The sequence below is a fragment of the Mesocricetus auratus genome, unplaced genomic scaffold (genome assembly GCF_017639785.1).
Source record: "Mesocricetus auratus isolate SY011 unplaced genomic scaffold, BCM_Maur_2.0 Super-Scaffold_100009, whole genome shotgun sequence".
NCBI classification, from domain to species: Eukaryota; Metazoa; Chordata; class Mammalia; order Rodentia; family Cricetidae; genus Mesocricetus; species Mesocricetus auratus.
In genome coordinates, this window is record NW_024429193.1 from 51,775,958 (window position 1) to 51,789,311 (window position 13,354).

At 52.7% G+C, this 13,354-nt stretch overlaps 2 protein-coding genes across 3 annotated transcripts in view; one reads left to right on the forward strand and one right to left on the reverse strand.

Annotated features, from left to right (window-relative positions):
* Positions 1-6,568, forward strand: part of Mov10 (Mov10 RISC complex RNA helicase) — a 25,006-nt gene extending 18,438 nt beyond the window's left edge. For both annotated transcript variants that reach the window (XM_021230947.2, XM_040752109.1), the window contains exons 13-21: positions 160-257; positions 347-563; positions 2,407-2,524; positions 2,698-2,889; positions 2,990-3,064; positions 3,997-4,122; positions 4,200-4,288; positions 4,467-4,588; positions 4,670-6,568. In XM_021230947.2, the coding sequence (XP_021086606.1) occupies positions 160-257; positions 347-563; positions 2,407-2,524; positions 2,698-2,889; positions 2,990-3,064; positions 3,997-4,122; positions 4,200-4,288; positions 4,467-4,588; positions 4,670-4,761 (1,129 nt within the window). In that variant the 3' untranslated portion in view covers positions 4,762-6,568. The remainder of the gene's footprint in view (positions 1-159; positions 258-346; positions 564-2,406; positions 2,525-2,697; positions 2,890-2,989; positions 3,065-3,996; positions 4,123-4,199; positions 4,289-4,466; positions 4,589-4,669) is intronic.
* Rhoc (ras homolog family member C) lies at positions 5,416-11,668 on the reverse strand. The gene is made up of 5 exons (XM_005076563.4): positions 11,530-11,668; positions 8,369-8,532; positions 7,769-7,889; positions 6,896-7,026; positions 5,416-6,004 (listed from the first exon to the last, which is right to left on the reverse strand). The coding sequence occupies exons 2-5, from the start codon at positions 8,522-8,524 to the stop codon at positions 5,831-5,833; spliced, it is 582 nt and encodes a 193-aa protein (XP_005076620.1). The 5' UTR covers positions 8,525-8,532; positions 11,530-11,668; the 3' UTR covers positions 5,416-5,830.
* Between the last annotated feature and the right edge of the window lie 1,686 nt (positions 11,669-13,354).

Genomic DNA, 13,354 nt, shown 5'->3' on the forward strand with positions numbered 1-13,354 from the left:
ATGTCTAGGATTTCTTTCTCACTTGTTAGTAAAAAGTCAAGTGGTATAGGGCTAGGGAAAGAGGAAGGGCTCCTGAGGGCAGGGTGAAATGAAGGGCCAGAGTTCAGGTTTGGAAGTTGGGAGCCTGGGAATGACCCCTGCTTGGCCTGACACTCCCAGGTTGGTGTCAGCCCAGTTTCCCATCGATCACTTCACACACATCTTCATCGATGAGGCTGGCCACTGCATGGAGCCTGAGAGTCTGGTGGCCATAGCAGGTGAGGGGGTTCAGGATGGGCTATAGGTACACCACCCCACACCAACTGGGTAAGTCCCACCGTTTAACCTTTTTCCCCGTGCCTCTCAGGACTGATGGATGTAAAGGAAACGGGCAATCCAGGGGGGCAGCTGGTTCTGGCAGGAGACCCACGGCAGCTGGGGCCTGTGCTCCGTTCACCACTGGCACAGAAGCATGGGCTTGGCTACTCTCTGCTGGAGCGCCTGCTCACCTACAACTCCTTGTACAAGAAGGGCCCCCATGGCTATGACCCCCAGTTCATCACCAAACTGCTCCGCAACTACAGGTATCATTGTCCCTGCCTCTGCTGCTTGTCAGGTAGAAGAGGGGGTCTCCTTGGTAACCCCCTTATGGCTACTTATCTAATGACTTAGCAGGCAGCTGCTTCTCAGACCAGTGGTTTATCTGTGTATTAGAGGTCATCAGACCAGAATATGTCTGGGTGGGTCTAAGTTTCTAGACAATCCAACAAGGGAAGAAAGGCAGGGAGTGTAAGTTTTTCCTTAAAACCATCATTAGTTGAGTTACATACCCAGCTGAGGCCCATGTCCTTTTGGTTTTTATTTTTGTGGGTGCTGGAACTTGAGCCCAGGACCTTGTATGTTGCTTTCAAGTGTTCTGTCACTAATGTACATCCCCAACTCTGTTCTCCCCCTTTTCGACAAAGGCTGCCTGTGTTGCCTAGGCTGATCTTAACTCTTGGCTCAAGCAATCCTGCCTCAACCTCCTGAGTAGCTAGGACAGTAGGTACATGCCACGTGTCACGAATATCTTCTAGTAAGATTAACGTCAGTGCTTAGGTGAGTTCTAGACCATCAATGAGAGTTTGGTAAATCTGGGGCATCCATGTCAGTTGGCTCAAGGTCTCCTCTAACTCTAGCCCCAAGGGAATCTTGACACCTTTGGCCTCCATGGTCACCTGCATACCCCATCCCCCACCCCACATACATAATTTAAAAGAATTAAAAAAAATTTTTTTTTTTTTTTTGGTTTTTGGAGACAGGGTTTCTCTGTGGCTTTGGAGGCTGTCCTGGAACTTGCTTGGTAGTCCAGGCTGGTCTCGAACTCACAGAGATCCGCCTGCCTCTGCCTCCCGAGTGCTGGGATTAAAGGCATGCGCCACCAACGCCCGGCTTTTTTTTTTTGGTTTTTCGAGACAGGGTTTCTCTGTATTGTTTTGGAGCCTGTCCTAGAACTCGAATGGTAGACCAGGCTGGTCTCGAACTCACAGAGACCCGCCTGCCTCTGCCTCCCCAGTGCTGGGATTAAATGCTTGACAAGAATAAAAATCTTTTAAGCTGGGCTGTGGTTGCACATGCTTATAATCCCAGCGTTTAGAGGTTAATTGAGACAGGATTCAGAGTTTAAAGGCTAGCCTGGACTATACAGTCAGACACCATCTCAAAGTGGCAGGGTTGTGATGGCTCAGTGGGTAAAAGTACTTGGTGTACGCACACCTAGCAACCTAAATTGGATGTCCCAAACCTGTGAACCCACTTGTAGGTGGAAGGAGAGAGCTGACGCCACAAAGTTGTCCTCCACACACAGAAGAGCATGATTACCCACACCACACAGTGGTAATTGTAAAAGTTCTGTAAATGCTTTTGTGTCATACTTACATCTTGGGGGTGTAACCTAATTAAATGGTGATGGTAATTTGTTTCTGGACTATTTTTGTTCAGTAAAGTCTGAGAATGGGTCCTAAATTCTTGGTTTTTAAAAGGAACTTGGTGGGTCAGTGAGACCCCTAGCCTGATTGTGGTTTTTTTTATTTTTTATTTATTAGATTTATTATGTATACAGTGTTCTGTCTGCATGTATCCCTGCAGGCCAGAAGAGGGCACCAGATCTCATTACAGATGGTTGTGAGCCATCATGTGGTTGCTGGGAATTAAATTTAGGACCTCTGGAAGAGCAGCCAGTGTTCTTAGCCGCTAAGCCATCTCTCCAGCGCCCCCTAGCCCGATTGTTTATTAGAACCACATTTGGCTCAATTTTGCTGTTTACAGAACCTGACAGCAGCCACTGGTGAATGAGTCATCCGCACGGCTGGAGGGCCAGAGGCTGGGGCTGGGGAACACACGGAGCAGGACTCCCCCAAAGGGCCTTGAACTTGTTCTTTCTCCCAGGTCTCACCCCACCATCCTGGACATCCCTAACCAACTGTACTATGACGGAGAGCTACAGGCCTGTGCAGATGTGGTGGACCGAGAACGTTTCTGCCGCTGGGAGGGGCTGCCCCAACAGGTGAGGCCTAGCAGGGCAGGGCTCCATCCCTGGACCCTGACTCCCTTCTCCTGAAGGCACAGAGCACTCCCTTTGTTTGTCGTTATGGCCTGGAACCCCTGATTCCCTAGCTGGGTTGGAGGGCAGGGAGGCAGGGAGATCAACCTGAGGGTTTCCTCCCATTTTGTGCCCAGGGCTTTCCCATCATCTTTCATGGTGTAATGGGCAAAGATGAGCGAGAGGGCAATAGCCCATCCTTCTTCAACCCTGAAGAGGCCGCCACGGTGACTTCATACTTGAAACAGCTCCTGGCCCCTTCCTCCAAGAAGGGTAAAGCCCGCCTGAGCCCCCGGAGTGTGGGCATCATCTCCCCATACCGGAAGCAGGTCAGGACTCCCCTCTTTGCCCACCAGCACCCTGGCCAGCTGCCTTCCCTCTGTGTGAGGGTGAAGGCATGAGAAAAGGACCCCTCTCCCCTCCCTCCAGGTAGAAAAAATCCGGTACTGCATCACCAAACTTGACCGGGAACTTCGAGGACTGGATGACATCAAGGATCTGAAGGTGACATACATCCCATTCTCTCCCAGCCTTCTACGTGCCTCTGACCTCACCCTTGCCGTGTCCTGTCCCATCCTCTTCCCTCACAATGAAGCTGGGGTTTCCCCAGGTGTCTGAGGTGGAACCTGGGGGCCTGCCTGTGTAACAAGCATCATCTCTTTCTTATCAGTCAGGTGTGTGGCCTCTGCCCTCAGGATGAAGTCCAAACTCTCTAGACCAACCCTGCCTGTCATGTGATGTCGTGCCCTGGCTCCCTCTGTGGCTCAACTCTGACTCAGATAAAAATCACTTGGGAACTTTAATAATGCCACTGCTTGGGTCCCACCCAGCCAATTAGCATAGCTGTCTAGAGAAAAAGCCAGGGTGGGTTTTTTTGTTATTGTTTTATTATATTTTTGCTTTTCAAGACAGGGTTTCTCTGTGTAGGTAGCTGTGGCTGTCCTGGAACTTGCTCTGTAGACCAGGCTGGCCTCAGACTCAGAGATTAGCCTGTCTCCCCCTCCCGGGTGCTGGGATTATAAATGCCATCACCACCCAGCTTCATTTTTTTTATAGCTCCACAGGTGGTTCTGATGTGTGGAGCCAGGGTTGAAAACCACTGCTTTATGATCTACAGGCCTCTCCCTTAGAAATTCTGACCAAATTAGCGATTGTCTCGAGGGACAGGAACTCCGCTTTCCGCTCAGTGCATGCTTCGAAGGGCCTGCCACTTGATTTGCTTTGAACTTTCCAGGCCCCACCCTATGACTGGCTCTGTTCTACAGGCCTCCACAGCGGGGCTGGCCTCCTGCCCTCTTCCTGGCCCTGCACTCTCTGAGCTCCAAGGAAACACAGTGACTTCTCTGCCTTCCTAACAGCTTTGCTCCCTAGAGCGGGTTTGCCCCCGCAGTTGCTCTTAGGCCTGCCTGGTCTTCAGACTGGCCTCTGCTCTCTAGGTGGGCTCTGTGGAAGAATTCCAAGGGCAAGAGCGAAGTGTCATCCTCATCTCCACCGTCCGAAGCAGTCAGAGCTTTGTGCAGCTGGACCTGGACTTCAACCTCGGTTTCCTCAGGAACCCCAAGGTTGGCAGACTTGTGGGTGGCATGAATTCTTCCTCGGAGCCTGTCCCTTCCATGACATAATCACTTCTTCCTTCCAGAGGTTCAACGTGGCTGTGACCCGGGCCAAGGCTTTGCTCATTGTAGTGGGCAACCCCCTCCTCCTAGGCCATGACCCGGACTGGAAAACGTAAGCACTCCCACCCCATAATTGCTCTTGGTCTACGAGCCCCAGGCTAGGACAAATGTCTTTACTAAGCACCCACTTATTCCCCGTTAGTCCTCAGTTCTGTTGGTGTTCACAGTGCCCACCCTGCTGTCTGCCTGTTTCTCACAGCCCCCTATGCCAATGTCCCTGTACCCCACAGATTCCTGGAGTTCTGTAAAGAAAACGGGGGGTATACTGGATGCCCCTTTCCTGCCAAACTGGACCTGCAGCAGGGACAGGACTTACTCCAAGGCCTGAGCAAACTGAGCCCCTCTACCTCAGGTATGCGTGGGCCATGGTGGGCCCGGCAGGGGTGCTGTGGCAAGAAGAGGCAAAAATACCCATGTCTCCTTTTCTTCCTAGGGCCCCGGCGTCACCAAAATCTCCCTCAGGAGCGGGAGGGTGAAGAGGGCCTGCCCTTACAAGTGGAGCCAGAGTGGAGAAATGAGCTTTGAAGACACAGCCGCCCGCCTTCTCACACCAGCCAAGCCTTATTGCTGCCTATCCCTGACCCAGAACCCAGCTCACCTGTCCCTGCCAGAGACAGGAAGGCTGGGAAGTTTACAGCCCAAACGGTTCCACCCCTTCCTCTGCTAGGGAAAATAACCCAAGCTGCTAAAACTTGGAGGAAGGGGGAGGAAGGAAAGCTTTTTTTCTCCCCTCTCCTTTGCAGTACTGGGGGATTGAACCCACAGCCGCGAGTATGCTAGACAAGCGGTCTATCGCTGAGCTGCTTTAAGAAAACAAATGCCGTTCTATGCAAAAGTCTCTTGCTTATGTCTCATCAGCCTGGCCTTGCTTCCTGTGCCCCCAAGCTGACCCTCCAGGAGGGTTATCTGTCCAGAGCCACACCCCTTTATAACTTCGTGGAGGACAGGAAACCCAGCTTACAGGGAAGCCACCCACAGGCTTCTATGTTTAGCCAACGGTACAGACCACTCCCCTCAGGCAATCAGCCAAATATGACCTCATCCTTTACTCTAGACTCCGCCCCCAGCCCTGCCTCTGCAGACAGTCCCGGCCCAGCTGGCAACTTGGGAATGAAGAGAAAAAGATGGAACTCTAGGCTCAGAGCCAAGGTAGGCCAGGAAAGACAGGAAGCTGCCACACATGGTGCAACCTTTGACCTTTATTCATGTCCTGCCCTCCCACCAAGTAAAGTCGGAGACACTACTACCCAAAGCAGAAATCCCCGCCCCTACCCCAGACTCCTCCTGTGAGCCAGAAATATATAAAGTGCTGGTGTGTGATATGGGAAAGGCAGAAGGGACTAAGAGCCCTACCCCTGGACCAACGCAGCAGCAGGGGCCCTGCGCAGGAAGGGCAGGGCACCAGCCTGGTTCCCAGAGGCAGGGAGGAAAGGGCCTACCAGCCCCCACCTGGAGCTGGGGAAACTCATGCAGTCCTGGGCAAGAAGGAACCAAAAAAGAAACTGGCAGCATGGAGTCCTAGAAGGGTGGAGTGGGATGGGGGTAATTTGTATCCCTGTGGAAAGGAGGGAAAACTGGAGAGACCCTGGGAATCTCAGAGAATGGGACAGCCCCTCCGGCGCTTATTCTTGCGGACCTGCAGGCCGGCCCTAGTGGCCATCTCAAATACCTCCCGCACCCCTTCTTTAGTCTTGGCTGAGCACTCAAGGTAGCCAAAGGCACTGATCCTGTTTGCCATGTCCCGGCCTTCCTCAGATCGAACAGGCTCCTGAGAAGACAAGACACGGGGTCAAAAAAAAGGCAGGGGCAGCTAAATACCCTGCGCATCCTGAAGACTCGCCCTGCAGGGCGCAGAGGTCCCAGCTACCATGGGCACTTTCCAGACTGGGGGCCATAAGACCTAAGTTGCCATTTCAGAATTCTGTCTTTTCTCCCACCCAGCCTTACTCCTACAGTGTCCATTTCTCCTCTAAACGAGTACCCACTGCCCAGCTGACCTGCATCTCATTTTCCTCTCTCCAGTCCACTGGTTGTCAGCTTCCACACAGTTCCTCATGCTGTGGTGACTCACGACCACAAAGTTGTTTCATTGCTACTTCATAACTAACTTCGCTACTGTTATGAATTATGATGTAAATGACTGATACGAAACCCCCAAAGGGGTTGCGACTCACTGGTTGAGCACCACTGTTCTAGTCCATTCTACATAGTGACCAGAATATTTTTACTAGCATACAGTCTGGACATCTGTCCCCAGTTAAAACCTTAATTATCCTCCCAAGATAGCCTACCTTGCTTACCTTCCTCTAAATAAAACCATCCTCTGGCTACAGTCATTTAGCAAGTCTTTGTGTGCACATCCCTCTGAGCCTTTCTTCCAGCCCCTAAAAATGCCCCCCCTCCCTAATGACACAGCTGCCCCCTGAGGATGAGGATGGCTCCTCAATCTTAGTTGCCCCAAAGACAGACCAGACCCTAAGCTGGAATAAGACAAAGTCACTTCCCTGACACTTTAGGTTCTTGTGGACCTTCTAGTTCTCCCAACATGCAGACGGGGGACGGCAGGCGGACATCCCAGTTCCCTCTAAGGCTGTCGGCTGTTCCACCGCCGTTTCTGACCCTCAGAGGTCTTTCCTCCCGCTAGAACCGCCCCACGTACCTGTTTCATCTTGGCCAGCTCTCTTCTGGTGTGCTCATCTTGCCTCAGGTCCTTTTTATTCCCCACAAGGATGATGGGCACATTGGGACAAAAGTGCTTCACCTCCGGGGTCCACTTCTCAGGAATGTTTTCTGCAGAGATACGCCAAAAGGTGGAGGTGTACCTACACAGAGCATCAGGAATGCTTTCTGCAGATACCCCAAAAGGTGGAGGTGTCCCCACAGAGCATCAGGAATGTTTTCTGCAGAAATATCCCAAAAGGTAGAGGTGTACCCACAGAGCATCAGGAATATTTTCTGCAGAAATACCCCAAAAGGTGGAGGTGTCCCCACAGAGCATCAGGAATGTTTTCTGCAGAAATATCCCAAAAGGTAGAGGTGTACCCACAGAGCATCAGGAATGTTTTCTGCAGAGGTACCCCAAAAGGTGGAGGTGTACCCACAGAGCATCAGGAATGTTTTCTGCAGAGGTACCCCAAAAGGTGGAGGTGTACCCACAGAGCATCAGGAATGTTTTCTGCAGAGGTACCCCAAAAGGTAGAGGTGTACCCACAGAACATCAGGAATGTTTTCTGCAGAGGTACCCCAAAAGGTGGAGGTGTACCCACAGGGCATCGGGAATGTTTTCTGCAGAGATACCCCAAAAGGTGGAGGTGTCCCCACAGGGCAGCAGAAGCCCTGTCTGCACAGCAGTCGCAGAGACTACTGAACAGGCAGCACCCTCGCACAGCTCAAAGCCCCTTGTAGAGGAACCCTCCCACCTGAAGGGCTGTTTCCATAGCAAAGGAGACCTGCAGAGCTCTCAACACTCCTTCCCCATAGCTCTTAAGATGGCAGGTGCCAAAAGCCTTCAATCCCTCCTCCAAAGCCTTACCCAGGCTGTCAGGACTGTCAATGGAGAAACACATGAGGATGACGTCAGTGTCTGGATAGGACAGAGGCCGCAGGCGATCATAGTCTTCTTGTCCTGCTGTGTCCCATAGAGCCAGCTCCACCTGACACATAGGGATTCCAAACTTAATACCCGGGTCCAATGAAATCACTGGTCCTATAAACTTACTGAGCATCTTTTCAGCACGCACTGTGTGCAGAGTTGTATTGACCAATCACAAAACCAACAATATACTTTAAAAACAATCTAAGGTGGTTTTGATCCTTGGGTAGTATGAGCTGCCACTGTAAGCACCATTTGGTTCTTACAGCAAACCCTTTGGGGTAGGTCATGCCCTCATTCACATTTTGCAGTGGGGAGAGGTTAAGCCCAGAGGCAAATGGACTTGGCTCAGATTCCAGAGCCAGTATGTGGTCGAACCAGATAGGACATGCAGGTTTTCTAGGGCTACAGTTTCTAACTTCCGCTGGTTGCAGCAGGGACATGAAGCAAAGATGCACGTGGGCCCTAAGAAAAGACATACTAGGGCCCTACATGACCCGGGGCAGGGTTCCCAGGCAGGAAGTCCTTCCTGGCCTTCACCTGCTTGCCATCCACTTCAATGTCTGCGATGTAGTTCTCAAAGACAGTAGGGACGTAGACTTCTGGGAACTGGTCCTTACTGAAGACAATGAGAAGGCAGGTCTTCCCACAGGCTCCATCACCCACGATCACCAGCTTCTTTCGGATGGCAGCCATGGCTGAAACTGGCAGTCAAGAGGCAGTGAGAATTTGGAAGAAAAAAATCCAGTAAGTCCAAAAGCACTTCCCTAGGGCCCCCAAGTTTGCCTGAAAACCACAGCATCCAGTAAAGGAAGGGAAGGGGGCTTGCCAAGGCATGTTCTTGCCAAGAACCAATTCTGCAGGCAAAACACTTTGAAATGCTGGTCAGAACAGGCCTTCCTAGATGGGTTAGAACTGATCAGGAGGAGGAAGATGATGACACTTGGGAGCCAGGAGTGCCGGCTTAAATAATATTCATGTGCAAAACTCTGAACACCTGAGAAGTGTTCAGGTGTACCCCCAAAGACCTAGATTTATCTGCCTTGCCTAGCAGCATCGTTTGTTACCAGGATTTCGACTCATTAATAATCACTAAACTGCAAGCTAGAATAGATTGTCCCTCAATAGAAGTCATGCATGCCTGGTCACAAGCCAGCTACAGGTGGTAGGGTAAAGCAAGGAACACTTGTAGAGCCTCAAGGAGTTCGCCTCTCCCTGGACACAGACACTTTGTGGGGCATTTGAGAAGAGTCTTCAATCTCCAGCTGCCTGTTAGGTGGGTTTGAACATCAAAAGACAGCTTGTAGCCAGTTCTCTCCTGGGCTCGAACTCAGGTCCTTGCACTTACATGGCAAGCACCTTTGCCCACTGAGCCATTTCACTGACCCCAGGCCATCCTGCTCTGACAAAAGGAAACTGAGGCTCAGTGAGACTTAGACACTTAAGGGCAGGGTCGGCTCGCAAAGAAGGGCTATGGGACCCAGTCTGTCTAGCCTACACAGCACCCCACAGGTGAGAAGAGGAGCAGAGAAAGTAACCTGGAGGATACTGGGAGCAGCCGGCTGGCTGCCCTGGTCCACCCCATCCCTTCCCCAAAGTCTCAAGTCACACAAAGAAGGCTCAGTCCTGGTAGTTCACAGTCAGGCAGCCTCCCACCCCACCCTGGGCCTGGCAGCAACATTGGGTCACTCAGCCCCTACAGGGGACAATGACCACACTGTGGGGACTCACACATCTATCACAGCACTGCTGTGATGGAGCTAATCCACTTGGGAATCACCTCCACCCACTCTCTGGAACAGCCCCTTCCTCCTAGAGACCGGCTGACCCTCAGGCCCTGCGGACACCTCCCTGTGACTCAAGGCAAGGAGTCAGCTTCTCAGGGTTTGCATGTGTCCTGCACCCCAGCACACAGGAACAATCCAGTCACACCTTCCGGCCGCTTCTCTTCCTTCCCAGCTGAGGGGAGATGACCGGCCCACTGACGTCCCAGACCTACACAATCAGGGAGGGAAGAGTGCCAGCCAGCTCCCAAGTAGAGGGGAGGCAAGGCTGAGGGGGAGGGGGAGGAGGCTAGAGCCTGGGCTGGGAGGAGCCCCGAAGAAAAGACTAAAGAGCAGCAGTCTAAGCTTTGGCCAGGCGGGGAGCAGTTAAGGAGGGACGGTAACCCGATCTCGGCCCCAAACTTGGCTTTTCCTTTCAATCCCATATCCTGTCTGGCTCAGCTGGACTCCCTAAGTACCACCACCTCAGCCCCTGGCCTGTGCCTGCCTTTTAGGAAGCAGAATACTCTAGCCCTAAGCTGGTTCTTTTCAGTGTCAGGTTCCTGGGTGGTTTCTCCTGCCCTGCACACACACACACACACACACACACACACACACACACACACACACACACACACACACTCACTCACAACTGGGAGGTGAGGGAAGAGGACATGAGTCACAGAGAATTTATAGGAGGGTGCCACAGCCACACTTACCACCCACCACCACAAGGGGTTCTCCCTGATACCCCCAGAAGTCTGAGAAGGCATTCACTCCGCTGCTGGTCTCCTTTAAAAGTGAGTGTAATTTAGCTAGTCCAGCTGCACACAGGCTGGATGACAGCGACAGCCCCAACCCAGGGTGGGCATGTTGGTGGAGGATGATGACTACTACCCTAAACACTAGTCACTTCCGCAAGCATGTGCCACTTGCTGTCCCACAGCAGCATGGTTAGCACCAGAAACTTCAGGGCAGGTTACAAGTTCCCAGATCAGAAATTTTTGCATCTAACCTCTTGAGTCAGAATAGTTGAAGACCCTGGCCAAGCCAGGACATTAGGCCCAAGACCAAAATGGCAAGACTAACACTCCCTGTGAAATGCAGTCCCAGAGGAACTGCCCCACTGACCCTAAGAGAGACAAGGAAACCTCAGGCAGGGCCTGAAGACCGGTCTGGAACTTCTGGAGCCTTCCCCGGGACAAAAACACCAGCTCTCCTTATTCTCTGGGTTTCCCGGGTGATCCAACAGGCCTTTGTACTCTGCACCCCTGAGATCTACGCAAGGAATCACTCTTCAGACAACACCTTTTCCTTAACTTTAAAGCCAGAAGTGAAGGAAGAAACAGGCCTCAGCGTTCGGCCCAACCCCCCTAACACTCCCAAACCACCCAACAGGGTGGGAGGCAGAGTCTGGGATTTCGGTGTTCTGTTTTTTTCCTCATTCTCAGACGTACATATACAACACAGGAGCGGGATCTTTCCTAGTCGTCTCAACCTCTTAGCCCAGACTAGCTCCAAAAACGGTCTAGGGAGCGAGCAGACCCGCCAAGCTGTGGCAGCCCCCAGTAGTAACACCCGCCCCTATTCCCGCCATTCCTCTTTCCAGGCCAGAACTCCCCTCGCCGGCCTAAGGCCCTGTTCCTTACGCCCCGCCCGGAACTGGAGTGTGCTGAGTAGGGTCGCTCACAGACAGGCAAGTGAGTCCCTGGCCCGACTAGAGAGATTCAGAAACGCAGGGCTCAGAAAGGGAAGAGGCTCTGGTTCGAGAGCCCCGGAGACTAGAGCGCCTGCCCCGCAGCTCGGGGCGCTCTCCCTTGCGCGGCCCGGGGCCCCCTGCCCCGCCCTTCCCCGAGCGATCAGAAAGCCGGGAAAGTGCTTTCCCCGGAGTCGAGTTCCCACGACGCCTCGCCACCCCCCCAGCTCGGGCCCCGGTACCTTCCGCTCCTCCGCCTCCAGCTGCGCGGCCGGTGCCGGAGGCTGAGACTGACCCGAACCCCGCCCCACTCTTCAGCACCGCTCCGGGGCGGGCCAGTCGGGTGGGGGTGGGGGTCGACGGGGGCGGCCCTTGGCTCGGCCCGCCCCTGCTCCCCGCCCCGGGCGGCTGCGGGTCACTCCGGCTGCGGGCCGGGCTTGGGGCGTGGGGGCTCAGCCGGAGGGACCGCGCCGGGGAGATGTCTGGATTGTTGGGCGGTGAGCGAGCGGGTGGGACCCCAGAGGACTCGGCCCCTCTACTTGCAAGCCTACGGTGGAGGGCGGACCTGAGTAGGGAAAGTTGAGCGGCTCCCAGGGTGGGGTCAGCGAGGGCCGCTGCTGCCCTCGCGTGGCCAAGCAGCCCTCGAGGTTTCTGCCCCTCCTTCGCCCTAGCTGTGACCGAGGGGACCGGTTATGCAGAAGCTGCCCACTCTGCTCCAGGAATCACTGCGTTAAGTGTAACATGACGCTTTCCCGAGCCCTGGAGGCCTTTTGCGATCTGCAGTCCCCAACCACCGTCGCCTTACAAGGCCCTTCCTTCCTTCGCCGGGAATTTCCCTACGTCCTGTTAAGAGCACACTCCTGGAAGTGCTTCCGCGTCGCCAACTGGAACTGAGCTCATACTCCTATTGTATTGTGCTGTTGAGCCCAGTCTGGTGTGTTTCATAGTTACTTACCTGACCCTGTATCTCCTTCCTTATAAAGGGCCCAACAGGTGAGTGCTTGAGGAAGTCTAATATTTTATTTGCTAGTGGTGGAAACACGAAGGTCTCTGGAATAAGTTCGCCCATTCCTTTTTGCCTGTAAAGAAACTGAGGCCCAGCGAAGTGTTTTGGCAAATCATTTGAGACAGCAAAAATTTACAGTGAAGTAAACCATGAAGATACATAAGGAGTAGAGATAGATGGATCTCTTTGAATTACTTCCAGGCCAATCTTGGCTACATGAAACCCTGTTTCAAAACCCAGTCAATCACGCTCAGAGGTTAAAGAGTCCTGGCTGTTCTTCCAAAGGTCCTGAGTTCAATTCCCAGCAACCACAGGGTGGCTCACAACCATTTAGAATGAGATCTGATGCCCTCTTCTGGTGTGCAGGCATACATGCAGGCAGAACACCGAATACATAATAAATCTTTTTTAAAAATGCTGGGTGGTGGCCGTGCACACCTTTAATCCCAGCGCTAGGGAAGCAGAGGCAGGCGGATCTTTGTGAGTTCCAGGACAGCCAGAGCTACACAGAGAAACCCTGTCTCAAAAAACTAATCAATCTGTTTTACAGTCAGACCTGTAGGTCCCCCAGGCAGGTGCTGGCTCCCTGCTGCTTCCCATGCCCCTCCTCCAATCTGTCCTCTGTACCATCTAACCAGTGTTCTGCTCATCACAGCTTTCCACAAAGACTTGCTGAATAAATGCATGTTAGAAGTCATGCAGAGTCTACTGCAGGTACAGCTGGGCTTGTGGCTCATGTCTGTAAGCTCAGCACTCCTGAGGGAGCAGGGTTGCCGAAGATGTCTCAAACACAGGTAGACACATACACAGACATTTGCTCAGGATCCGAAGTGCAAACCACACATTTGGTAAATCAGGCAACTGAGGTGGTGAAAGGCAGTTTGCCCCCCCCCGGCCTCTTAATTCACTAAGCATTGGTTGTCTGTGAACTGAAAGCTGTATGCTAGCCAACTTCTGCCTTCAGATAACTTAGAGTCTAAATGAAGAACATAGGCAACCTAACATAGCTAACACTTATTGAAGCTTTATCACATGACCCTTGCTTACCTAAGCACACTATG

What these genes read in the sequence shown, in the direction of transcription:
- Rhoc (XM_005076563.4), bottom strand. Translation starts at nt 8,524, where the DNA reads ATGGCTGCCATCCGAAAGAAGCTGGTGATCGTGGGTGATGGAGCCTGT. An exon ending in TTGAAGTGGATGGCAAGCAG is followed by an intron (nt 7,890 to 8,368) that starts GTGAAGGCCAGG and finishes CCTATGTGTCAG; the next exon opens with GTGGAGCTGGCTCTATGGGA. An exon ending in TGACAGTCCTGACAGCCTGG is followed by an intron (nt 7,027 to 7,768) that starts GTAAGGCTTTGG and finishes GTATCTCTGCAG; the next exon opens with AAAACATTCCTGAGAAGTGG.